Genomic DNA, 27,216 nt, shown 5'->3' with positions numbered 1-27,216 from the left:
CCCCCCCACCCCCACGCTCCTCCTCTCAGAAATGAATCCCCAGCAATAGAGTCTCATGTAATTAATTCTTATATTCTTCACCATTCATTGTTTTGCTGATTTTTTTTTCTTTTTCCCCTCACAGTCCTGGAAAGTCTTATCTTGTCTTATCTCTTATCTTAAGGCAATCTGAAACCTATTATTTAAGAATTTTCATTAAAGTCTTCTCCATGAATCTGATTGCAGATGCTTTCAAAGAATAGAAGCTATAGATGACAAAAGGCTTACAAAAGCAATGGTTAAAATTATAAAACCCAGCCACTGATCAGGAAAGGCAGTTATGTCCACAGCATTCAGCATTTTGGAAAGTACCTGTAGGGTTTATAAAACTTTCAACTCCTTTAGGCCTCTGGGCCTGTGATATAGAGAGGCAGCCTCAAAGATCTTTGAAAGGCCCCTGGGTCTTTTTTTTAGTCAATATAACTTTCATTACTGGCAACAATACAACAGGACCACTAGACTTATAAAATTTTAAAGTCTTCAGTCCAGAGGATCCAAGATGGCTGACCAGGGAAAATAAGTGCTGATTCTAACCACAGGAAAAAAATGGAAGAAAAGCAGAGGAACTGCATACCCTGTGGGAAGTTGGAGAGAAGTTTGCAGTAGACATTCTATTTATTTATTTATTTGAAAGGCAGAGTTACAGAGAGCAGAGGCAGAGATAGAGAGAGAGAGAGAGAGAGAGAGAGAAAGAGAGAGAGAGAGGTTTTCCATCCGATGGTTCACTCCCTAGATGGCTGCAATATCTGGAGCTATGCCAATCTGAAGCCAGGAGCCAGGAGCTTCCTCCGGGACTCTCAAGTGGGTGCAGGGGCCTGAGGAATTTGGCCATCTTCCACTGCTTTCCCAGGCCATAGTAGAGAGCTTGATCAGAAGTGGAGCAGCTGGTACTCAAACTGATACTCATATGGATACTGGCACTGTAGGCAGTGGCTTAACCTGCTATGCCACAGCGCCACCCCGTAATAGATATTCTACAAAAATAAGATGGGCAGCATATAGCAGTGGGGTGGGATAGTCATGTAGACCCCAGGACACCTCCTGTGACACCCACAGCCAGTGGCTGAGGGAGAGGCCATCTCCTTGGAGCAAGGTGAGAGAAACCTGTAACATCCCTGTCACTGGGGATATTGCCTGAGGGACAACCTTGCGGTCCACAGTGACTTTCAGTCCAGCCTAGGGCACTAATGGGGGTCATGGTGCCCACCTAACCCTGTGAAGCGAGAGCACATTGCTTTCTTCCCATCCCCAGCAAGTTTGTTGGCAACCACCAGGAAGAAAATGCCACCTTAATAAGGAGAGCAGAGGCTGCTGTGGGCCACACATCTGAGGGATTTTATTGGAGGGATAAAATGCTGTGGTCCCCACTGACTTTAAACCTGGCCTGGATGATTGGTCAGGGGCAGGGTACTACTTAGGCCTATGAAGCACTAACCTCCCCTCACTCATCCAAGGTGGCTGAACTCAACTTGCTAAGGCACAGCACTGGCCAATTTTTATTGGGCAGGCAGCTGGCTCATACTGCTGCTCTCTCTGGACTGAGGGGGCTCAAGGGGCTGCAAGTTGATCCCCTTCTACCTGAGACCATGGGGCCTTACACACTATGACTGTGGGAATTCTGTGACTGTGTGATAGGGTGTGGGGTGTGGCTGGGTCTTTGTTTAATCATCGTGTGAATATTCAGAGATTGAGAGTTCCCTGAGTGCCTAGGGTGGGTTGTCACAGAAGGCTCTGTGCTCACATTGATGAACAGAGATGCAAAAATGCTCAAAAAAATACTAGCCAATCAAATCCAAAAACACATCAGAAAGAGCATTAACAAGGACCAAGTGGGATTTATCCCTGGTATAAAGGATAGTACAATATTCACAAATCAATGTGATACATCACATTAACAAACCGAAGAAAAAAACCATATTATTATCTCAATAGATGCAGAGAAAGCATTTGGGTGATAAAATACAGCACCCTCTCATGATGAAAACTCTAAGCAAATTGGGTAGAGAAGGAACATTCCTCAACACAATCAATTTATGACAAACACATGGCCAGTGTTGTATGAATGGTGAAAAGCTGGAAGCATTCTCACAGAGATCTGGTACCAGACAAGGATGCCCACTCTCACTCTAGTTTTAGCTAGAGCCATTTGGCAAGAAAAATAAATCAAAAGGATACAAATTGAGAAGGAGGAAGTCAAACTATCTCTATTTGCAGATAATGTGATACTATAGATAGGGGATCCAAAAGACTCTACTAACAGACTATTCGAACTCATAGAAAGTTTGGTAAAGTAGCAGGATATAATGTTAGTACATGCCACGCCCACAGCTGTGATACCCGCGTGGCAAGATGTTGCTGCGTCGGGGGTCTAAGGCTGCAGGGTTTTGAGGTCAGCGCTCTGTTGGAGTGGAGCCTCAGGCGGTTCCTGTGCAGTCCGCGGTTGTAATGACCCCCGACTCACACGATGGAAGCCCGAAAACATGTCCTTGCTGACTTTGGGGACACTGTGTCTCCGCTCTGTTGATGATCTCATTATGCATTATCTACCAGCTGTGTTTACACTTTACTGCTTGCTCTCACAATTATCAGAAACAAGAAAATCAAGAAAAAGAAGTTAACGTTTCCCATAAGATTATGGAGAAATTCAAACAATCTTTGCCCCTCTGTTTACTAAAGCTGTTTACGAGGGAGCTAGGAATGCAAGTCAAAACATATCATTAGGTTCCCATTATAGTGACAGAGAAATGTTAAGATTGCTCAGGGATTATCTCCAAGTATCTAAAAGGCAAGCAAAACTTTGGGCAGTAATTCCCCTAAACAATTCATAAAACAAAATTACCTATTAACCCTAAGGTCAACTCTCATTCTCAGTAAATTGTCTAAAAACATTAATTACAATGCCCCCACTATGTTCCTTGTAAAACCATTCATATGACATCATTGTTCCACTAAGCTTTAACTCATTTTGTCAACCTTTGTGATAAAAGTTTTACATTTGCCTGTAGCATTGTCCTTTACTATATAAACCCAAGCCTTACTACAATAAACCGCAGCAGCATACTCATAATGTGTGTGTCTGTCTGTCATTTCTCCCCGCCGATTCCTGATTCTCCTCGAGCCTTCACCCTTGTTCTCCCTCGGTCTGAGTCTCCACGAGAGCCGGTCCGCGGCAGTTCCCCAGCCACCTTGTGCAGTCTCCCATGGACACCTTCCTCAAGAACTCAGTCAGCTGCCTGTCATTCTCCCAGGTCGTCTTCATCCAGCTGGCCCTAGGGTGAACCTCTGTCCACATTCTGGCATCCGGGTCAAAGAGGAGGCCGATCTGTCCATCGAAGCTGAACTGCCAGGACCCGTGCGTGCCGCCACTGGCTCCACGCCGACAGCACATCCTGGCCTGCAGGCTCGGGGGATCTGCCCCCATCGGAAAGACATCAGCAGAGATCAGTCTTGACAGATCCTCTGCCCCACCTGGGATCCATTCTCCTGGCCGTCCCTCTGGTATCTCCTGGCCCTGCTCTGTCCTCTGATCCTGCACTTCCTCCAGGGCACTGGAGTGAGGCCAACTTGTGACTTCACAGAAACATAGAAAGTCCCCGTGCCCAGATCAGGCTTGGCAGAGCCATTGCCCTACCTGGGATCCTCCACTCCGTCCCCTTTGCATCGCCTGGCCCTGATGTCCCACCACTCCTGCCCTGACGCTGGGCCTCCAAAGGAAGCCCAGTGTCCAGTTCTGCACGTGGAAATCCTGAGTCCTGGTTCACAAAACCTGCCCTCTGCCCAGGGTCTTTCAGGCTCACCCTTGCTCGTGGAATGTTTCATTTCGGCCACTTGCTGGTTGAGGGCGTCCACCGCATCTCGCAGCATTTCTGTCTGCTCTGCCCAGTTGTCAATGGCATCCACTTCCCTCCCAAAGGGGTCAAAAAAGCTGATCTCAGTGAAGCTGCAATCACAGTGCAGAATCCTCCTGTCATCCATGTGACCTTGAACATCACACCGTTGCTGTCCAGGTCTGGCCTTGGGATTGACAGTTATGACATAGCAGAGGGAGTGACTGTCTGTGGAAGAGAAACACGAGTGAGGCGTGGGGATGAGAGAAGGACTCACACTCAAGCTCTCCCCCAGCTCCAAGACACTCAGGAGTCCACCTGAAGGGCGGGGCTGGGACGCAGGAAATCACTTCCCGCCATTGCAACTCCATCACTGGCTCCTGACTTCCTCCCTCCTGTGCTCCTTGTAATTCATTCAGGGTCAAGTACACAGGGTCCTCAGCAAAGACCCCTAGACTCAGAGGGAGCCAGCAACAGGTGCTTTGTGAAAGCACACACAGTGCCTATGTTCACACGCCATCTGAACAGAAACTCCGACACCACGTGATAAGAAAAGTGCAAACCACGTGGACATTCCAGAAAGCTGGTGCAGACGATGTTGACCAGGGCAGCAGCAGGGGAAGCCTGGTGTGTGTGGTCCCTGGACAGCCACTGTCTTCTGGGAGCGTCTGGCAGAACTGACTCCAAGAGGCAAGAGAAGGGAAGGAGGGAAGCGTTGACGAAGAAGGTTTCCAGAGTGTGGCAGGAGTGGGCAATCAGGGCAGATCAGTCAGCTGGGGGGTCCTACAGAGAAAAGTGTGAACAGACAGATGGACATACAGACGTGCACCTGTCACCTGAGTGCAGCCACACATGCTCCTACGTGGACCCAACCAAGGCTGACGCCACACACTGGGAAGAAGCTGGCAGAAGCAGTTAGCACAGTGGCTGGATGATGACCGCCTCCCCTACCTGCACCTGAGGCCAAATCTCCTGTCCAGCCAAGGACTGAAAACAGCAGCACTGAGCGGGACCCAGTGAGAGGAGAGGAAACTCTTTCTCAGGAAGGTCAGGGCAGTCACAGGTTTACAGTGAGAGACAGCAACCGCTTTACTGCAGGACTCTCTGGTTGTAGAAAAGCCTGGGTAACTTGGAAATGAACACACAAGGACTCAAACATCCGCCACCAGGAACCTCAGATCTCCACGCGTGTCCCATGCACGCCGGTCCTGGGTAAATCACAGAACTCGAGCCCAGAACATCAGTGTCCTGAGCTGGAGCCACAGGTGCCCCTCACCTGTGAGGAACTAACTCCTGGTGGGGTGCAGGAGCAGGGAGCCTGTCCCTTCACACCAGCATGAGGCAGCACCACTGACCCCGAGGTGAGCTCACACCTGCGGCTGCAGGGAGTATCCCCACGTGGACCCAGGACCCCGCTGGACAGCACAGGAGTAGCAGTAACGCTGCAACCACAGGACCCCACTCCTCTCCCTGAGGCCACCAGAAGCCGCCGCAGGACAGCACCCGCTGCTGACTCTCACCCACACACCGGAGACTCCACTGGAGAGGGACACCCTGCGGGCTGGGGCTCCAACAGCCGGGGCACTGTGGATGCCACAAACCTGGGGTGGGCAAATGGGACCGTGCTCAGATCTGGGCCCTAGTTCCTTTGCAAGTTGTCCCTGGCTGGTGGTGTCACTGAGGCCACGAAGACAAATTGAGCAGCTGGGGGAGACAAATGACTCAGAGCCAGTAAGTTGCCCTTTACACAAAAGTTGGCCAGCTCCTGTGAAAACAAGGCTCATCTTCTATAGTGCTGCCTCCCAGCAGCGAGAGGAAGTGCAGGACAAGGTGCCTGAACCCAGGGTGGTGGTGGGGGAATGGTGGCCCCATCCCTTCGAATTCAGGTCCTGGGCTGAGGTCCGGGTGTGCCTGCCTGGGGCGGCCTCAGGCAGGGGATAGACGCCATCAGGTAGGGGAGAAGCCAGGACCAGCCAGATGAGAAAAAGGACAGATTGGACTGGAAGCCCGGGGATCCTGGTCCCGTGCCAAGACTAGTCTACAGGCTTACAGCGACTGGTTACTCAGGAGGGAGGTGGCCAGAGAGAAAGGCAGACTGGCAGGGAATCGCGTGTTCCTGGTCCTGTGCTGAGATGGCCCCAGGGCTCACAGGGACTCCACAAGGCAGGAGCGAAGTTGCCGGATGAGGCTGTGAGCGGTGGGGATATTGGGGTGGTGGCTGGCAGAAAGTGGACTCTGGTGATTGGAGGGGGAGTTGTGGTTGCAGAGCGGGGTCGGGGGATGGCCTTCTTGCAGGGTCCGCACTCATTCGTGCACCCTGGCTCCGTGCCCACTGACCCCAGGACGGGCCTGGGGCACCAGCAGTTTCCATGGCCCCCTCCCATCCTCCTCCTGTGACCTCTAGAAGGGGCCTCAGGGAAGCGCAGGCCCGCGAGGAGGTCCTCACCCTCTCTCCCAGGCCCTGCTCCCCTGCCCTAAGTCACTGGCCGGCCGGCTGCGCCCGGAGCCCGGCTGCCAGCAGAGGCAGGAGCAGAAGCAGCAGGAAGTGAAGCAGCGCAGGGCCAGCAGCTCCATCCCGGAGTGAGTGAGTTCAGCGCTGACTGCGTATTTAAGGACAGCCAACTCATTTACATACAGAGTCCACTGACTTCCGCGCCACTGGCTGCTGGCCCTGTGCCCTGGAAATCGAGGGTGGGGTCAGAGCAGCTCTGAGGCAGCCTGCTGCTTCCTGTCTGCCAAGTTACCATGGTGGCTTCCTGGCTGCACTTACTAAGGCCGCCTGCAGGGCGCTGACACCCATCTGACACACACCTGAGACTCACTGGAGAGGGACACCCTGCGGGCTGGGGCTCCAACAGCCGGGGCACTGTGGATGCCACAAACCTGGGGTGGGCAAATGGGACCGTGCTCAGATCTGGGCCCTAGTTCCTTTGCAAGTTGTCCCTGGCTGGTGGTGTCACTGAGGCCACGAAGACAAATTGAGCAGCTGGGGGAGACAAATGACTCAGAGCCAGTAAGTTGCCCTTTACACAAAAGTTGGCCAGCTCCTGTGAAAACAAGGCTCATCTTCTATAGTGCTGCCTCCCAGCAGCGAGAGGAAGTGCAGGACAAGGTGCCTGAACCCAGGGTGGTGGTGGGGGAATGGTGGCCCCATCCCTTCGAATTCAGGTCCTGGGCTGAGGTCCGGGTGTGCCTGCCTGGGGCGGCCTCAGGCAGGGGATAGACGCCATCAGGTAGGGGAGAAGCCAGGACCAGCCAGATGAGGAAAAAGGACAGATTGGACTGGAAGCCCGGGGATCCTGGTCCCGTGCCAAGACTAGTCTACAGGCTTACAGCGACTGGTTACTCAGGAGGGAGGTGGCCAGAGAGAAAGGCAGACTGGCAGGGAATCGCGTGTTCCTGGTCCTGTGCTGAGATGGCCCCAGGGCTCACAGGGACTCCACAAGGCAGGAGCGAAGTTGCCGGATGAGGCTGTGAGCGGTGGGGATATTGGGGTGGTGGCTGGCAGAAAGTGGACTCTGGTGATTGGAGGGGGAGTTGTGGTTGCAGAGCGGGGTCGGGGGATGGCCTTCTTGCAGGGTCCGCACTCATTCGTGCACCCTGGCTCCGTGCCCACTGACCCCAGGACGGGCCTGGGGCACCAGCAGTTTCCATGGCCCCCTCCCATCCTCCTCCTGTGACCTCTAGAAGGGGCCTCAGGGAAGCGCAGGCCCGCGAGGAGGTCCTCACCCTCTCTCCCAGGCCCTGCTCCCCTGCCCTAAGTCACTGGCCGGCCGGCTGCGCCCGGAGCCCGGCTGCCAGCAGAGGCAGGAGCAGAAGCAGCAGGAAGTGAAGCAGCGCAGGGCCAGCAGCTCCATCCCGGAGTGAGTGAGTTCAGCGCTGACTGCGTATTTAAGGACAGCCAACTCATTTACATACAGAGTCCACTGACTTCCGCGCCACTGGCTGCTGGCCCTGTGCCCTGGAAATCGAGGGTGGGGTCAGAGCAGCTCTGAGGCAGCCTGCTGCTTCCTGTCTGCCAAGTTACCATGGTGGCTTCCTGGCTGCACTTACTAAGGCCGCCTGCAGGGCGCTGACACCCATCTGACACACACCTGAGACTCACTGGAGAGGGACACCCTGCGGGCTGGGGCTCCAACAGCCGGGGCACTGTGGATGCCACAAACCTGGGGTGGGCAAATGGGACCGTGCTCAGATCTGGGCCCTAGTTCCTTTGCAAGTTGTCCCTGGCTGGTGGTGTCACTGAGGCCACGAAGACAAATTGAGCAGCTGGGGGAGACAAATGACTCAGAGCCAGTAAGTTGCCCTTTACACAAAAGTTGGCCAGCTCCTGTGAAAACAAGGCTCATCTTCTATAGTGCTGCCTCCCAGCAGCGAGAGGAAGTGCAGGACAAGGTGCCTGAACCCAGGGTGGTGGTGGGGGAATGGTGGCCCCATCCCTTCGAATTCAGGTCCTGGGCTGAGGTCCGGGTGTGCCTGCCTGGGGCGGCCTCAGGCAGGGGATAGACGCCATCAGGTAGGGGAGAAGCCAGGACCAGCCAGATGAGGAAAAAGGACAGATTGGACTGGAAGCCCGGGGATCCTGGTCCCGTGCCAAGACTAGTCTACAGGCTTACAGCGACTGGTTACTCAGGAGGGAGGTGGCCAGAGAGAAAGGCAGACTGGCAGGGAATCGCGTGTTCCTGGTCCTGTGCTGAGATGGCCCCAGGGCTCACAGGGACTCCACAAGGCAGGAGCGAAGTTGCCGGATGAGGCTGTGAGCGGTGGGGATATTGGGGTGGTGGCTGGCAGAAAGTGGACTCTGGTGATTGGAGGGGGAGTTGTGGTTGCAGAGCGGGGTCGGGGGATGGCCTTCTTGCAGGGTCCGCACTCATTCGTGCACCCTGGCTCCGTGCCCACTGACCCCAGGACGGGCCTGGGGCACCAGCAGTTTCCATGGCCCCCTCCCATCCTCCTCCTGTGACCTCTAGAAGGGGCCTCAGGGAAGCGCAGGCCCGCGAGGAGGTCCTCACCCTCTCTCCCAGGCCCTGCTCCCCTGCCCTAAGTCACTGGCCGGCCGGCTGCGCCCGGAGCCCGGCTGCCAGCAGAGGCAGGAGCAGAAGCAGCAGGAAGTGAAGCAGCGCAGGGCCAGCAGCTCCATCCCGGAGTGAGTGAGTTCAGCGCTGACTGCGTATTTAAGGACAGCCAACTCATTTACATACAGAGTCCACTGACTTCCGCGCCACTGGCTGCTGGCCCTGTGCCCTGGAAATCGAGGGTGGGGTCAGAGCAGCTCTGAGGCAGCCTGCTGCTTCCTGTCTGCCAAGTTACCATGGTGGCTTCCTGGCTGCACTTACTAAGGCCGCCTGCAGGGCGCTGACACCCATCTGACACACACCTGAGACTCACTGGAGAGGGACACCCTGCGGGCTGGGGCTCCAACAGCCGGGGCACTGTGGATGCCACAAACCTGGGGTGGGCAAATGGGACCGTGCTCAGATCTGGGCCCTAGTTCCTTTGCAAGTTGTCCCTGGCTGGTGGTGTCACTGAGGCCACGAAGACAAATTGAGCAGCTGGGGGAGACAAATGACTCAGAGCCAGTAAGTTGCCCTTTACACAAAAGTTGGCCAGCTCCTGTGAAAACAAGGCTCATCTTCTATAGTGCTGCCTCCCAGCAGCGAGAGGAAGTGCAGGACAAGGTGCCTGAACCCAGGGTGGTGGTGGGGGAATGGTGGCCCCATCCCTTCGAATTCAGGTCCTGGGCTGAGGTCCGGGTGTGCCTGCCTGGGGCGGCCTCAGGCAGGGGATAGACGCCATCAGGTAGGGGAGAAGCCAGGACCAGCCAGATGAGGAAAAAGGACAGATTGGACTGGAAGCCCGGGGATCCTGGTCCCGTGCCAAGACTAGTCTACAGGCTTACAGCGACTGGTTACTCAGGAGGGAGGTGGCCAGAGAGAAAGGCAGACTGGCAGGGAATCGCGTGTTCCTGGTCCTGTGCTGAGATGGCCCCAGGGCTCACAGGGACTCCACAAGGCAGGAGCGAAGTTGCCGGATGAGGCTGTGAGCGGTGGGGATATTGGGGTGGTGGCTGGCAGAAAGTGGACTCTGGTGATTGGAGGGGGAGTTGTGGTTGCAGAGCGGGGTCGGGGGATGGCCTTCTTGCAGGGTCCGCACTCATTCGTGCACCCTGGCTCCGTGCCCACTGACCCCAGGACGGGCCTGGGGCACCAGCAGTTTCCATGGCCCCCTCCCATCCTCCTCCTGTGACCTCTAGAAGGGGCCTCAGGGAAGCGCAGGCCCGCGAGGAGGTCCTCACCCTCTCTCCCAGGCCCTGCTCCCCTGCCCTAAGTCACTGGCCGGCCGGCTGCGCCCGGAGCCCGGCTGCCAGCAGAGGCAGGAGCAGAAGCAGCAGGAAGTGAAGCAGCGCAGGGCCAGCAGCTCCATCCCGGAGTGAGTGAGTTCAGCGCTGACTGCGTATTTAAGGACAGCCAACTCATTTACATACAGAGTCCACTGACTTCCGCGCCACTGGCTGCTGGCCCTGTGCCCTGGAAATCGAGGGTGGGGTCAGAGCAGCTCTGAGGCAGCCTGCTGCTTCCTGTCTGCCAAGTTACCATGGTGGCTTCCTGGCTGCACTTACTAAGGCCGCCTGCAGGGCGCTGACACCCATCTGACACACACCTGAGACTCACTGGAGAGGGACACCCTGCGGGCTGGGGCTCCAACAGCCGGGGCACTGTGGATGCCACAAACCTGGGGTGGGCAAATGGGACCGTGCTCAGATCTGGGCCCTAGTTCCTTTGCAAGTTGTCCCTGGCTGGTGGTGTCACTGAGGCCACGAAGACAAATTGAGCAGCTGGGGGAGACAAATGACTCAGAGCCAGTAAGTTGCCCTTTACACAAAAGTTGGCCAGCTCCTGTGAAAACAAGGCTCATCTTCTATAGTGCTGCCTCCCAGCAGCGAGAGGAAGTGCAGGACAAGGTGCCTGAACCCAGGGTGGTGGTGGGGGAATGGTGGCCCCATCCCTTCGAATTCAGGTCCTGGGCTGAGGTCCGGGTGTGCCTGCCTGGGGCGGCCTCAGGCAGGGGATAGACGCCATCAGGTAGGGGAGAAGCCAGGACCAGCCAGATGAGGAAAAAGGACAGATTGGACTGGAAGCCCGGGGATCCTGGTCCCGTGCCAAGACTAGTCTACAGGCTTACAGCGACTGGTTACTCAGGAGGGAGGTGGCCAGAGAGAAAGGCAGACTGGCAGGGAATCGCGTGTTCCTGGTCCTGTGCTGAGATGGCCCCAGGGCTCACAGGGACTCCACAAGGCAGGAGCGAAGTTGCCGGATGAGGCTGTGAGCGGTGGGGATATTGGGGTGGTGGCTGGCAGAAAGTGGACTCTGGTGATTGGAGGGGGAGTTGTGGTTGCAGAGCGGGGTCGGGGGATGGCCTTCTTGCAGGGTCCGCACTCATTCGTGCACCCTGGCTCCGTGCCCACTGACCCCAGGACGGGCCTGGGGCACCAGCAGTTTCCATGGCCCCCTCCCATCCTCCTCCTGTGACCTCTAGAAGGGGCCTCAGGGAAGCGCAGGCCCGCGAGGAGGTCCTCACCCTCTCTCCCAGGCCCTGCTCCCCTGCCCTAAGTCACTGGCCGGCCGGCTGCGCCCGGAGCCCGGCTGCCAGCAGAGGCAGGAGCAGAAGCAGCAGGAAGTGAAGCAGCGCAGGGCCAGCAGCTCCATCCCGGAGTGAGTGAGTTCAGCGCTGACTGCGTATTTAAGGACAGCCAACTCATTTACATACAGAGTCCACTGACTTCCGCGCCACTGGCTGCTGGCCCTGTGCCCTGGAAATCGAGGGTGGGGTCAGAGCAGCTCTGAGGCAGCCTGCTGCTTCCTGTCTGCCAAGTTACCATGGTGGCTTCCTGGCTGCACTTACTAAGGCCGCCTGCAGGGCGCTGACACCCATCTGACACACACCTGAGACTCACTGGAGAGGGACACCCTGCGGGCTGGGGCTCCAACAGCCGGGGCACTGTGGATGCCACAAACCTGGGGTGGGCAAATGGGACCGTGCTCAGATCTGGGCCCTAGTTCCTTTGCAAGTTGTCCCTGGCTGGTGGTGTCACTGAGGCCACGAAGACAAATTGAGCAGCTGGGGGAGACAAATGACTCAGAGCCAGTAAGTTGCCCTTTACACAAAAGTTGGCCAGCTCCTGTGAAAACAAGGCTCATCTTCTATAGTGCTGCCTCCCAGCAGCGAGAGGAAGTGCAGGACAAGGTGCCTGAACCCAGGGTGGTGGTGGGGGAATGGTGGCCCCATCCCTTCGAATTCAGGTCCTGGGCTGAGGTCCGGGTGTGCCTGCCTGGGGCGGCCTCAGGCAGGGGATAGACGCCATCAGGTAGGGGAGAAGCCAGGACCAGCCAGATGAGGAAAAAGGACAGATTGGACTGGAAGCCCGGGGATCCTGGTCCCGTGCCAAGACTAGTCTACAGGCTTACAGCGACTGGTTACTCAGGAGGGAGGTGGCCAGAGAGAAAGGCAGACTGGCAGGGAATCGCGTGTTCCTGGTCCTGTGCTGAGATGGCCCCAGGGCTCACAGGGACTCCACAAGGCAGGAGCGAAGTTGCCGGATGAGGCTGTGAGCGGTGGGGATATTGGGGTGGTGGCTGGCAGAAAGTGGACTCTGGTGATTGGAGGGGGAGTTGTGGTTGCAGAGCGGGGTCGGGGGATGGCCTTCTTGCAGGGTCCGCACTCATTCGTGCACCCTGGCTCCGTGCCCACTGACCCCAGGACGGGCCTGGGGCACCAGCAGTTTCCATGGCCCCCTCCCATCCTCCTCCTGTGACCTCTAGAAGGGGCCTCAGGGAAGCGCAGGCCCGCGAGGAGGTCCTCACCCTCTCTCCCAGGCCCTGCTCCCCTGCCCTAAGTCACTGGCCGGCCGGCTGCGCCCGGAGCCCGGCTGCCAGCAGAGGCAGGAGCAGAAGCAGCAGGAAGTGAAGCAGCGCAGGGCCAGCAGCTCCATCCCGGAGTGAGTGAGTTCAGCGCTGACTGCGTATTTAAGGACAGCCAACTCATTTACATACAGAGTCCACTGACTTCTGCGCCACTGGCTGCTGGCCCTGTGCCCTGGAAATCGAGGGTGGGGTCAGAGCAGCTCTGAGGCAGCCTGCTGCTTCCTGTCTGCCAAGTTACCATGGTGGCTTCCTGGCTGCACTTACTAAGGCCGCCTGCAGGGCGCTGACACCCATCTGACACACACCTGAGACTCACTGGAGAGGGACACCCTGCGGGCTGGGGCTCCAACAGCCGGGGCACTGTGGATGCCACAAACCTGGGGTGGGCAAATGGGACCGTGCTCAGATCTGGGCCCTAGTTCCTTTGCAAGTTGTCCCTGGCTGGTGGTGTCACTGAGGCCACGAAGACAAATTGAGCAGCTGGGGGAGACAAATGACTCAGAGCCAGTAAGTTGCCCTTTACACAAAAGTTGGCCAGCTCCTGTGAAAACAAGGCTCATCTTCTATAGTGCTGCCTCCCAGCAGCGAGAGGAAGTGCAGGACAAGGTGCCTGAACCCAGGGTGGTGGTGGGGGAATGGTGGCCCCATCCCTTCGAATTCAGGTCCTGGGCTGAGGTCCGGGTGTGCCTGCCTGGGGCGGCCTCAGGCAGGGGATAGACGCCATCAGGTAGGGGAGAAGCCAGGACCAGCCAGATGAGGAAAAAGGACAGATTGGACTGGAAGCCCGGGGATCCTGGTCCCGTGCCAAGACTAGTCTACAGGCTTACAGCGACTGGTTACTCAGGAGGGAGGTGGCCAGAGAGAAAGGCAGACTGGCAGGGAATCGCGTGTTCCTGGTCCTGTGCTGAGATGGCCCCAGGGCTCACAGGGACTCCACAAGGCAGGAGCGAAGTTGCCGGATGAGGCTGTGAGCGGTGGGGATATTGGGGTGGTGGCTGGCAGAAAGTGGACTCTGGTGATTGGAGGGGGAGTTGTGGTTGCAGAGCGGGGTCGGGGGATGGCCTTCTTGCAGGGTCCGCACTCATTCGTGCACCCTGGCTCCGTGCCCACTGACCCCAGGACGGGCCTGGGGCACCAGCAGTTTCCATGGCCCCCTCCCATCCTCCTCCTGTGACCTCTAGAAGGGGCCTCAGGGAAGCGCAGGCCCGCGAGGAGGTCCTCACCCTCTCTCCCAGGCCCTGCTCCCCTGCCCTAAGTCACTGGCCGGCCGGCTGCGCCCGGAGCCCGGCTGCCAGCAGAGGCAGGAGCAGAAGCAGCAGGAAGTGAAGCAGCGCAGGGCCAGCAGCTCCATCCCGGAGTGAGTGAGTTCAGCGCTGACTGCGTATTTAAGGACAGCCAACTCATTTACATACAGAGTCCACTGACTTCCGCGCCACTGGCTGCTGGCCCTGTGCCCTGGAAATCGAGGGTGGGGTCAGAGCAGCTCTGAGGCAGCCTGCTGCTTCCTGTCTGCCAAGTTACCATGGTGGCTTCCTGGCTGCACTTACTAAGGCCGCCTGCAGGGCGCTGACACCCATCTGACACACACCTGAGACTCACTGGAGAGGGACACCCTGCGGGCTGGGGCTCCAACAGCCGGGGCACTGTGGATGCCACAAACCTGGGGTGGGCAAATGGGACCGTGCTCAGATCTGGGCCCTAGTTCCTTTGCAAGTTGTCCCTGGCTGGTGGTGTCACTGAGGCCACGAAGACAAATTGAGCAGCTGGGGGAGACAAATGACTCAGAGCCAGTAAGTTGCCCTTTACACAAAAGTTGGCCAGCTCCTGTGAAAACAAGGCTCATCTTCTATAGTGCTGCCTCCCAGCAGCGAGAGGAAGTGCAGGACAAGGTGCCTGAACCCAGGGTGGTGGTGGGGGAATGGTGGCCCCATCCCTTCGAATTCAGGTCCTGGGCTGAGGTCCGGGTGTGCCTGCCTGGGGCGGCCTCAGGCAGGGGATAGACGCCATCAGGTAGGGGAGAAGCCAGGACCAGCCAGATGAGGAAAAAGGACAGATTGGACTGGAAGCCCGGGGATCCTGGTCCCGTGCCAAGACTAGTCTACAGGCTTACAGCGACTGGTTACTCAGGAGGGAGGTGGCCAGAGAGAAAGGCAGACTGGCAGGGAATCGCGTGTTCCTGGTCCTGTGCTGAGATGGCCCCAGGGCTCACAGGGACTCCACAAGGCAGGAGCGAAGTTGCCGGATGAGGCTGTGAGCGGTGGGGATATTGGGGTGGTGGCTGGCAGAAAGTGGACTCTGGTGATTGGAGGGGGAGTTGTGGTTGCAGAGCGGGGTCGGGGGATGGCCTTCTTGCAGGGTCCGCACTCATTCGTGCACCCTGGCTCCGTGCCCACTGACCCCAGGACGGGCCTGGGGCACCAGCAGTTTCCATGGCCCCCTCCCATCCTCCTCCTGTGACCTCTAGAAGGGGCCTCAGGGAAGCGCAGGCCCGCGAGGAGGTCCTCACCCTCTCTCCCAGGCCCTGCTCCCCTGCCCTAAGTCACTGGCCGGCCGGCTGCGCCCGGAGCCCGGCTGCCAGCAGAGGCAGGAGCAGAAGCAGCAGGAAGTGAAGCAGCGCAGGGCCAGCAGCTCCATCCCGGAGTGAGTGAGTTCAGCGCTGACTGCGTATTTAAGGACAGCCAACTCATTTACATACAGAGTCCACTGACTTCCGCGCCACTGGCTGCTGGCCCTGTGCCCTGGAAATCGAGGGTGGGGTCAGAGCAGCTCTGAGGCAGCCTGCTGCTTCCTGTCTGCCAAGTTACCATGGTGGCTTCCTGGCTGCACTTACTAAGGCCGCCTGCAGGGCGCTGACACCCATCTGACACACACCTGAGACTCACTGGAGAGGGACACCCTGCGGGCTGGGGCTCCAACAGCCGGGGCACTGTGGATGCCACAAACCTGGGGTGGGCAAATGGGACCGTGCTCAGATCTGGGCCCTAGTTCCTTTGCAAGTTGTCCCTGGCTGGTGGTGTCACTGAGGCCACGAAGACAAATTGAGCAGCTGGGGGAGACAAATGACTCAGAGCCAGTAAGTTGCCCTTTACACAAAAGTTGGCCAGCTCCTGTGAAAACAAGGCTCATCTTCTATAGTGCTGCCTCCCAGCAGCGAGAGGAAGTGCAGGACAAGGTGCCTGAACCCAGGGTGGTGGTGGGGGAATGGTGGCCCCATCCCTTCGAATTCAGGTCCTGGGCTGAGGTCCGGGTGTGCCTGCCTGGGGCGGCCTCAGGCAGGGGATAGACGCCATCAGGTAGGGGAGAAGCCAGGACCAGCCAGATGAGGAAAAAGGACAGATTGGACTGGAAGCCCGGGGATCCTGGTCCCGTGCCAAGACTAGTCTACAGGCTTACAGCGACTGGTTACTCAGGAGGGAGGTGGCCAGAGAGAAAGGCAGACTGGCAGGGAATCGCGTGTTCCTGGTCCTGTGCTGAGATGGCCCCAGGGCTCACAGGGACTCCACAAGGCAGGAGCGAAGTTGCCGGATGAGGCTGTGAGCGGTGGGGATATTGGGGTGGTGGCTGGCAGAAAGTGGACTCTGGTGATTGGAGGGGGAGTTGTGGTTGCAGAGCGGGGTCGGGGGATGGCCTTCTTGCAGGGTCCGCACTCATTCGTGCACCCTGGCTCCGTGCCCACTGACCCCAGGACGGGCCTGGGGCACCAGCAGTTTCCATGGCCCCCTCCCATCCTCCTCCTGTGACCTCTAGAAGGGGCCTCAGGGAAGCGCAGGCCCGCGAGGAGGTCCTCACCCTCTCTCCCAGGCCCTGCTCCCCTGCCCTAAGTCACTGGCCGGCCGGCTGCGCCCGGAGCCCGGCTGCCAGCAGAGGCAGGAGCAGAAGCAGCAGGAAGTGAAGCAGCGCAGGGCCAGCAGCTCCATCCCGGAGTGAGTGAGTTCAGCGCTGACTGCGTATTTAAGGACAGCCAACTCATTTACATACAGAGTCCACTGACTTCCGCGCCACTGGCTGCTGGCCCTGTGCCCTGGAAATCGAGGGTGGGGTCAGAGCAGCTCTGAGGCAGCCTGCTGCTTCCTGTCTGCCAAGTTACCATGGTGGCTTCCTGGCTGCACTTACTAAGGCCGCCTGCAGGGCGCTGACACCCATCTGACACACACCTGAGACTCACTGGAGAGGGACACCCTGCGGGCTGGGGCTCCAACAGCCGGGGCACTGTGGATGCCACAAACCTGGGGTGGGCAAATGGGACCGTGCTCAGATCTGGGCCCTAGTTCCTTTGCAAGTTGTCCCTGGCTGGTGGTGTCACTGAGGCCACGAAGACAAATTGAGCAGCTGGGGGAGACAAATGACTCAGAGCCAGTAAGTTGCCCTTTACACAAAAGTTGGCCAGCTCCTGTGAAAACAAGGCTCATCTTCTATAGTGCTGCCTCCCAGCAGCGAGAGGAAGTGCAGGACAAGGTGCCTGAACCCAGGGTGGTGGTGGGGGAATGGTGGCCCCATCCCTTCGAATTCAGGTCCTGGGCTGAGGTCCGGGTGTGCCTGCCTGGGGCGGCCTCAGGCAGGGGATAGACGCCATCAGGTAGGGGAGAAGCCAGGACCAGCCAGATGAGGAAAAAGGACAGATTGGACTGGAAGCCCGGGGATCCTGGTCCCGTGCCAAGACTAGTCTACAGGCTTACAGCGACTGGTTACTCAGGAGGGAGGTGGCCAGAGAGAAAGGCAGACTGGCAGGGAATCGCGTGTTCCTGGTCCTGTGCTGAGATGGCCCCAGGGCTCACAGGGACTCCACAAGGCAGGAGCGAAGTTGCCGGATGAGGCTGTGAGCGGTGGGGATATTGGGGTGGTGGCTGGCAGAAAGTGGACTCTGGTGATTGGAGGGGGAGTTGTGGTTGCAGAGCGGGGTCGGGGGATGGCCTTCTTGCAGGGTCCGCACTCATTCGTGCACCCTGGCTCCGTGCCCACTGACCCCAGGACGGGCCTGGGGCACCAGCAGTTTCCATGGCCCCCTCCCATCCTCCTCCTGTGACCTCTAGAAGGGGCCTCAGGGAAGCGCAGGCCCGCGAGGAGGTCCTCACCCTCTCTCCCAGGCCCTGCTCCCCTGCCCTAAGTCACTGGCCGGCCGGCTGCGCCCGGAGCCCGGCTGCCAGCAGAGGCAGGAGCAGAAGCAGCAGGAAGTGAAGCAGCGCAGGGCCAGCAGCTCCATCCCGGAGTGAGTGAGTTCAGCGCTGACTGCGTATTTAAGGACAGCCAACTCATTTACATACAGAGTCCACTGACTTCCGCGCCACTGGCTGCTGGCCCTGTGCCCTGGAAATCGAGGGTGGGGTCAGAGCAGCTCTGAGGCAGCCTGCTGCTTCCTGTCTGCCAAGTTACCATGGTGGCTTCCTGGCTGCACTTACTAAGGCCGCCTGCAGGGCGCTGACACCCATCTGACACACACCTGAGACTCACTGGAGAGGGACACCCTGCGGGCTGGGGCTCCAACAGCCGGGGCACTGTGGATGCCACAAACCTGGGGTGGGCAAATGGGACCGTGCTCAGATCTGGGCCCTAGTTCCTTTGCAAGTTGTCCCTGGCTGGTGGTGTCACTGAGGCCACGAAGACAAATTGAGCAGCTGGGGGAGACAAATGACTCAGAGCCAGTAAGTTGCCCTTTACACAAAAGTTGGCCAGCTCCTGTGAAAACAAGGCTCATCTTCTATAGTGCTGCCTCCCAGCAGCGAGAGGAAGTGCAGGACAAGGTGCCTGAACCCAGGGTGGTGGTGGGGGAATGGTGGCCCCATCCCTTCGAATTCAGGTCCTGGGCTGAGGTCCGGGTGTGCCTGCCTGGGGCGGCCTCAGGCAGGGGATAGACGCCATCAGGTAGGGGAGAAGCCAGGACCAGCCAGATGAGGAAAAAGGACAGATTGGACTGGAAGCCCGGGGATCCTGGTCCCGTGCCAAGACTAGTCTACAGGCTTACAGCGACTGGTTACTCAGGAGGGAGGTGGCCAGAGAGAAAGGCAGACTGGCAGGGAATCGCGTGTTCCTGGTCCTGTGCTGAGATGGCCCCAGGGCTCACAGGGACTCCACAAGGCAGGAGCGAAGTTGCCGGATGAGGCTGTGAGCGGTGGGGATATTGGGGTGGTGGCTGGCAGAAAGTGGACTCTGGTGATTGGAGGGGGAGTTGTGGTTGCAGAGCGGGGTCGGGGGATGGCCTTCTTGCAGGGTCCGCACTCATTCGTGCACCCTGGCTCCGTGCCCACTGACCCCAGGACGGGCCTGGGGCACCAGCAGTTTCCATGGCCCCCTCCCATCCTCCTCCTGTGACCTCTAGAAGGGGCCTCAGGGAAGCGCAGGCCCGCGAGGAGGTCCTCACCCTCTCTCCCAGGCCCTGCTCCCCTGCCCTAAGTCACTGGCCGGCCGGCTGCGCCCGGAGCCCGGCTGCCAGCAGAGGCAGGAGCAGAAGCAGCAGGAAGTGAAGCAGCGCAGGGCCAGCAGCTCCATCCCGGAGTGAGTGAGTTCAGCGCTGACTGCGTATTTAAGGACAGCCAACTCATTTACATACAGAGTCCACTGACTTCCGCGCCACTGGCTGCTGGCCCTGTGCCCTGGAAATCGAGGGTGGGGTCAGAGCAGCTCTGAGGCAGCCTGCTGCTTCCTGTCTGCCAAGTTACCATGGTGGCTTCCTGGCTGCACTTACTAAGGCCGCCTGCAGGGCGCTGACACCCATCTGACACACACCTGAGACTCACTGGAGAGGGACACCCTGCGGGCTGGGGCTCCAACAGCCGGGGCACTGTGGATGCCACAAACCTGGGGTGGGCAAATGGGACCGTGCTCAGATCTGGGCCCTAGTTCCTTTGCAAGTTGTCCCTGGCTGGTGGTGTCACTGAGGCCACGAAGACAAATTGAGCAGCTGGGGGAGACAAATGACTCAGAGCCAGTAAGTTGCCCTTTACACAAAAGTTGGCCAGCTCCTGTGAAAACAAGGCTCATCTTCTATAGTGCTGCCTCCCAGCAGCGAGAGGAAGTGCAGGACAAGGTGCCTGAACCCAGGGTGGTGGTGGGGGAATGGTGGCCCCATCCCTTCGAATTCAGGTCCTGGGCTGAGGTCCGGGTGTGCCTGCCTGGGGCGGCCTCAGGCAGGGGATAGACGCCATCAGGTAGGGGAGAAGCCAGGACCAGCCAGATGAGGAAAAAGGACAGATTGGACTGGAAGCCCGGGGATCCTGGTCCCGTGCCAAGACTAGTCTACAGGCTTACAGCGACTGGTTACTCAGGAGGGAGGTGGCCAGAGAGAAAGGCAGACTGGCAGGGAATCGCGTGTTCCTGGTCCTGTGCTGAGATGGCCCCAGGGCTCACAGGGACTCCACAAGGCAGGAGCGAAGTTGCCGGATGAGGCTGTGAGCGGTGGGGATATTGGGGTGGTGGCTGGCAGAAAGTGGACTCTGGTGATTGGAGGGGGAGTTGTGGTTGCAGAGCGGGGTCGGGGGATGGCCTTCTTGCAGGGTCCGCACTCATTCGTGCACCCTGGCTCCGTGCCCACTGACCCCAGGACGGGCCTGGGGCACCAGCAGTTTCCATGGCCCCCTCCCATCCTCCTCCTGTGACCTCTAGAAGGGGCCTCAGGGAAGCGCAGGCCCGCGAGGAGGTCCTCACCCTCTCTCCCAGGCCCTGCTCCCCTGCCCTAAGTCACTGGCCGGCCGGCTGCGCCCGGAGCCCGGCTGCCAGCAGAGGCAGGAGCAGAAGCAGCAGGAAGTGAAGCAGCGCAGGGCCAGCAGCTCCATCCCGGAGTGAGTGAGTTCAGCGCTGACTGCGTATTTAAGGACAGCCAACTCATTTACATACAGAGTCCACTGACTTCTGCGCCACTGGCTGCTGGCCCTGTGCCCTGGAAATCGAGGGTGGGGTCAGAGCAGCTCTGAGGCAGCCTGCTGCTTCCTGTCTGCCAAGTTACCATGGTGGCTTCCTGGCTGCACTTACTAAGGCCGCCTGCAGGGCGCTGACACCCATCTGACACACACCTGAGACTCACTGGAGAGGGACACCCTGCGGGCTGGGGCTCCAACAGCCGGGGCACTGTGGATGCCACAAACCTGGGGTGGGCAAATGGGACCGTGCTCAGATCTGGGCCCTAGTTCCTTTGCAAGTTGTCCCTGGCTGGTGGTGTCACTGAGGCCACGAAGACAAATTGAGCAGCTGGGGGAGACAAATGACTCAGAGCCAGTAAGTTGCCCTTTACACAAAAGTTGGCCAGCTCCTGTGAAAACAAGGCTCATCTTCTATAGTGCTGCCTCCCAGCAGCGAGAGGAAGTGCAGGACAAGGTGCCTGAACCCAGGGTGGTGGTGGGGGAATGGTGGCCCCATCCCTTCGAATTCAGGTCCTGGGCTGAGGTCCGGGTGTGCCTGCCTGGGGCGGCCTCAGGCAGGGGATAGACGCCATCAGGTAGGGGAGAAGCCAGGACCAGCCAGATGAGGAAAAAGGACAGATTGGACTGGAAGCCCGGGGATCCTGGTCCCGTGCCAAGACTAGTCTACAGGCTTACAGCGACTGGTTACTCAGGAGGGAGGTGGCCAGAGAGAAAGGCAGACTGGCAGGGAATCGCGTGTTCCTGGTCCTGTGCTGAGATGGCCCCAGGGCTCACAGGGACTCCACAAGGCAGGAGCGAAGTTGCCGGATGAGGCTGTGAGCGGTGGGGATATTGGGGTGGTGGCTGGCAGAAAGTGGACTCTGGTGATTGGAGGGGGAGTTGTGGTTGCAGAGCGGGGTCGGGGGATGGCCTTCTTGCAGGGTCCGCACTCATTCGTGCACCCTGGCTCCGTGCCCACTGACCCCAGGACGGGCCTGGGGCACCAGCAGTTTCCATGGCCCCCTCCCATCCTCCTCCTGTGACCTCTAGAAGGGGCCTCAGGGAAGCGCAGGCCCGCGAGGAGGTCCTCACCCTCTCTCCCAGGCCCTGCTCCCCTGCCCTAAGTCACTGGCCGGCCGGCTGCGCCCGGAGCCCGGCTGCCAGCAGAGGCAGGAGCAGAAGCAGCAGGAAGTGAAGCAGCGCAGGGCCAGCAGCTCCATCCCGGAGTGAGTGAGTTCAGCGCTGACTGCGTATTTAAGGACAGCCAACTCATTTACATACAGAGTCCACTGACTTCCGCGCCACTGGCTGCTGGCCCTGTGCCCTGGAAATCGAGGGTGGGGTCAGAGCAGCTCTGAGGCAGCCTGCTGCTTCCTGTCTGCCAAGTTACCATGGTGGCTTCCTGGCTGCACTTACTAAGGCCGCCTGCAGGGCGCTGACACCCATCTGACACACACCTGAGACTCACTGGAGAGGGACACCCTGCGGGCTGGGGCTCCAACAGCCGGGGCACTGTGGATGCCACAAACCTGGGGTGGGCAAATGGGACCGTGCTCAGATCTGGGCCCTAGTTCCTTTGCAAGTTGTCCCTGGCTGGTGGTGTCACTGAGGCCACGAAGACAAATTGAGCAGCTGGGGGAGACAAATGACTCAGAGCCAGTAAGTTGCCCTTTACACAAAAGTTGGCCAGCTCCTGTGAAAACAAGGCTCATCTTCTATAGTGCTGCCTCCCAGCAGCGAGAGGAAGTGCAGGACAAGGTGCCTGAACCCAGGGTGGTGGTGGGGGAATGGTGGCCCCATCCCTTCGAATTCAGGTCCTGGGCTGAGGTCCGGGTGTGCCTGCCTGGGGCGGCCTCAGGCAGGGGATAGACGCCATCAGGTAGGGGAGAAGCCAGGACCAGCCAGATGAGGAAAAAGGACAGATTGGACTGGAAGCCCGGGGATCCTGGTCCCGTGCCAAGACTAGTCTACAGGCTTACAGCGACTGGTTACTCAGGAGGGAGGTGGCCAGAGAGAAAGGCAGACTGGCAGGGAATCGCGTGTTCCTGGTCCTGTGCTGAGATGGCCCCAGGGCTCACAGGGACTCCACAAGGCAGGAGCGAAGTTGCCGGATGAGGCTGTGAGCGGTGGGGATATTGGGGTGGTGGCTGGCAGAAAGTGGACTCTGGTGATTGGAGGGGGAGTTGTGGTTGCAGAGCGGGGTCGGGGGATGGCCTTCTTGCAGGGTCCGCACTCATTCGTGCACCCTGGCTCCGTGCCCACTGACCCCAGGACGGGCCTGGGGCACCAGCAGTTTCCATGGCCCCCTCCCATCCTCCTCCTGTGACCTCTAGAAGGGGCCTCAGGGAAGCGCAGGCCCGCGAGGAGGTCCTCACCCTCTCTCCCAGGCCCTGCTCCCCTGCCCTAAGTCACTGGCCGGCCGGCTGCGCCCGGAGCCCGGCTGCCAGCAGAGGCAGGAGCAGAAGCAGCAGGAAGTGAAGCAGCGCAGGGCCAGCAGCTCCATCCCGGAGTGAGTGAGTTCAGCGCTGACTGCGTATTTAAGGACAGCCAACTCATTTACATACAGAGTCCACTGACTTCCGCGCCACTGGCTGCTGGCCCTGTGCCCTGGAAATCGAGGGTGGGGTCAGAGCAGCTCTGAGGCAGCCTGCTGCTTCCTGTCTGCCAAGTTACCATGGTGGCTTCCTGGCTGCACTTACTAAGGCCGCCTGCAGGGCGCTGACACCCATCTGACACACACCTGAGACTCACTGGAGAGGGACACCCTGCGGGCTGGGGCTCCAACAGCCGGGGCACTGTGGATGCCACAAACCTGGGGTGGGCAAATGGGACCGTGCTCAGATCTGGGCCCTAGTTCCTTTGCAAGTTGTCCCTGGCTGGTGGTGTCACTGAGGCCACGAAGACAAATTGAGCAGCTGGGGGAGACAAATGACTCAGAGCCAGTAAGTTGCCCTTTACACAAAAGTTGGCCAGCTCCTGTGAAAACAAGGCTCATCTTCTATAGTGCTGCCTCCCAGCAGCGAGAGGAAGTGCAGGACAAGGTGCCTGAACCCAGGGTGGTGGTGGGGGAATGGTGGCCCCATCCCTTCGAATTCAGGTCCTGGGCTGAGGTCCGGGTGTGCCTGCCTGGGGCGGCCTCAGGCAGGGGATAGACGCCATCAGGTAGGGGAGAAGCCAGGACCAGCCAGATGAGGAAAAAGGACAGATTGGACTGGAAGCCCGGGGATCCTGGTCCCGTGCCAAGACTAGTCTACAGGCTTACAGCGACTGGTTACTCAGGAGGGAGGTGGCCAGAGAGAAAGGCAGACTGGCAGGGAATCGCGTGTTCCTGGTCCTGTGCTGAGATGGCCCCAGGGCTCACAGGGACTCCACAAGGCAGGAGCGAAGTTGCCGGATGAGGCTGTGAGCGGTGGGGATATTGGGGTGGTGGCTGGCAGAAAGTGGACTCTGGTGATTGGAGGGGGAGTTGTGGTTGCAGAGCGGGGTCGGGGGATGGCCTTCTTGCAGGGTCCGCACTCATTCGTGCACCCTGGCTCCGTGCCCACTGACCCCAGGACGGGCCTGGGGCACCAGCAGTTTCCATGGCCCCCTCCCATCCTCCTCCTGTGACCTCTAGAAGGGGCCTCAGGGAAGCGCAGGCCCGCGAGGAGGTCCTCACCCTCTCTCCCAGGCCCTGCTCCCCTGCCCTAAGTCACTGGCCGGCCGGCTGCGCCCGGAGCCCGGCTGCCAGCAGAGGCAGGAGCAGAAGCAGCAGGAAGTGAAGCAGCGCAGGGCCAGCAGCTCCATCCCGGAGTGAGTGAGTTCAGCGCTGACTGCGTATTTAAGGACAGCCAACTCATTTACATACAGAGTCCACTGACTTCCGCGCCACTGGCTGCTGGCCCTGTGCCCTGGAAATCGAGGGTGGGGTCAGAGCAGCTCTGAGGCAGCCTGCTGCTTCCTGTCTGCCAAGTTACCATGGTGGCTTCCTGGCTGCACTTACTAAGGCCGCCTGCAGGGCGCTGACACCCATCTGACACACACCTGAGACTCACTGGAGAGGGACACCCTGCGGGCTGGGGCTCCAACAGCCGGGGCACTGTGGATGCCACAAACCTGGGGTGGGCAAATGGGACCGTGCTCAGATCTGGGCCCTAGTTCCTTTGCAAGTTGTCCCTGGCTGGTGGTGTCACTGAGGCCACGAAGACAAATTGAGCAGCTGGGGGAGACAAATGACTCAGAGCCAGTAAGTTGCCCTTTACACAAAAGTTGGCCAGCTCCTGTGAAAACAAGGCTCATCTTCTATAGTGCTGCCTCCCAGCAGCGAGAGGAAGTGCAGGACAAGGTGCCTGAACCCAGGGTGGTGGTGGGGGAATGGTGGCCCCATCCCTTCGAATTCAGGTCCTGGGCTGAGGTCCGGGTGTGCCTGCCTGGGGCGGCCTCAGGCAGGGGATAGACGCCATCAGGTAGGGGAGAAGCCAGGACCAGCCAGATGAGGAAAAAGGACAGATTGGACTGGAAGCCCGGGGATCCTGGTCCCGTGCCAAGACTAGTCTACAGGCTTACAGCGACTGGTTACTCAGGAGGGAGGTGGCCAGAGAGAAAGGCAGACTGGCAGGGAATCGCGTGTTCCTGGTCCTGTGCTGAGATGGCCCCAGGGCTCACAGGGACTCCACAAGGCAGGAGCGAAGTTGCCGGATGAGGCTGTGAGCGGTGGGGATATTGGGGTGGTGGCTGGCAGAAAGTGGACTCTGGTGATTGGAGGGGGAGTTGTGGTTGCAGAGCGGGGTCGGGGGATGGCCTTCTTGCAGGGTCCGCACTCATTCGTGCACCCTGGCTCCGTGCCCACTGACCCCAGGACGGGCCTGGGGCACCAGCAGTTTCCATGGCCCCCTCCCATCCTCCTCCTGTGACCTCTAGAAGGGGCCTCAGGGAAGCGCAGGCCCGCGAGGAGGTCCTCACCCTCTCTCCCAGGCCCTGCTCCCCTGCCCTAAGTCACTGGCCGGCCGGCTGCGCCCGGAGCCCGGCTGCCAGCAGAGGCAGGAGCAGAAGCAGCAGGAAGTGAAGCAGCGCAGGGCCAGCAGCTCCATCCCGGAGTGAGTGAGTTCAGCGCTGACTGCGTATTTAAGGACAGCCAACTCATTTACATACAGAGTCCACTGACTTCCGCGCCACTGGCTGCTGGCCCTGTGCCCTGGAAATCGAGGGTGGGGTCAGAGCAGCTCTGAGGCAGCCTGCTGCTTCCTGTCTGCCAAGTTACCATGGTGGCTTCCTGGCTGCACTTACTAAGGCCGCCTGCAGGGCGCTGACACCCATCTGACACACACCTGAGACTCACTGGAGAGGGACACCCTGCGGGCTGGGGCTCCAACAGCCGGGGCACTGTGGATGCCACAAACCTGGGGTGGGCAAATGGGACCGTGCTCAGATCTGGGCCCTAGTTCCTTTGCAAGTTGTCCCTGGCTGGTGGTGTCACTGAGGCCACGAAGACAAATTGAGCAGCTGGGGGAGACACAGGTGACTCAGACTTGTACAGTCACCCTTTGCACAAGGAGCTGGTCACCTCCTGTGTAAAAAAAGCCTCATCGGCCGGCGCCGCAGCTCACTAGGCTAATCCTCCGCCTTGCGACAACGGCACACGGGGTTCTAGTCCCGGTCGGGGCACCGATCCTGTCCCGGTTGCCCCTCTTCCACGCCAGCTCTCTGCTGTGGCCAGGGATTACAGTGGAGAATGGCCCAAGCCCTTGGGCCCTGCACCCCATGGGAGACCAGGAGAAGCACCTGGCTCCTGATATCGGATCAGCGCCGTGTGCCGGCTGCAGCGCACCTACCGCGGCGGCCATTGGATGGTGAACCAATGGCAAAATAAGACCTTTCTCTCTGTCTCTCTACTGTCCACTCTGCCTGTCCAAAAAAAAAAAGGCTCATCATCTTTAGTGCTGCCTCCCAGCTGCCAGGGGAAGAAGTGAAGGAGAAGGTGCCTGAACACAGGTTGGGAGTGGGGGGATGGTGTCCCCACTCCTTCGACTTAGGGCCCTGGGCTGGGGGTGTGCTTGCCTGGAGCGGCCTCAGGCAGGGGATAGGCACCATCGCCATTGCCATCAGGTAGGGGAGAAGTCAGGATGAGAAAGGGACAGATTGGACTGGAAGCCCGGCGTTTCTGGTCCCGTGCTGAGACTGGCTCAGAGGCTCACAGGGACTAGGCAACTCAGGAGGGAAGTGTCCCGATGAGGCTCTGAGAGGTGCCATAGCAAGTAGGCGCCGGTGGTTGGAAGGGGATTTTGTGGTTGCAGGCGGGGTCGGGGGATGGCCGCAGTCGCCTCCATGCAGGGTGAGCTCTCATCCTCATACCCCCTGGCTCAGCGCCCACCGTCCCCAGGACGGGGCCGGGGCTCCAGCAGTTTCCACCGCCCCCTCCCATCCTCCTCCTGTGACTTCTGGGAGAAGCCCCGCAGGGAAGCGCAGGCCCGCGAGGAGGTCCCCAGCCTCTGTCCCAGGCCCCGTGCCCTGCCCTGGAAGCACTCACCTGCCGGCGGCGCCCGGAGCCCGGCTGGCAGCAGACGCAGGAGCAGAAGCAGCAACGAAGGGAAGCGGTGCCCGGGCAGCAGCTCCATCCCGGAG

The 27,216-nt window shown here is 59.3% G+C and overlaps 1 protein-coding gene across 1 annotated transcript; it reads right to left on the bottom strand.

Moving 5' to 3' along the window:
- On the bottom strand, nucleotides 1-27,216 carry LOC133756255 (UL16-binding protein 2-like). The gene is made up of 3 exons (XM_062186922.1): nucleotides 27,122-27,216; nucleotides 3,837-4,094; nucleotides 1-3,450 (listed from the first exon to the last, which is right to left on the bottom strand). The coding sequence occupies exons 1-3, from the start codon at nucleotides 27,207-27,209 to the stop codon at nucleotides 3,161-3,163; spliced, it is 636 nt and encodes a 211-aa protein (XP_062042906.1). The 5' UTR covers nucleotides 27,210-27,216; the 3' UTR covers nucleotides 1-3,160.

The sequence above is a fragment of the Lepus europaeus genome, chromosome 3 (genome assembly GCF_033115175.1).
Source record: "Lepus europaeus isolate LE1 chromosome 3, mLepTim1.pri, whole genome shotgun sequence".
Taxonomy (NCBI): domain Eukaryota; kingdom Metazoa; phylum Chordata; class Mammalia; order Lagomorpha; family Leporidae; genus Lepus; species Lepus europaeus.
Note: the sequence above shows the minus strand (reverse complement) of the source record. Positions and strands in the feature narration are given on the sequence as shown.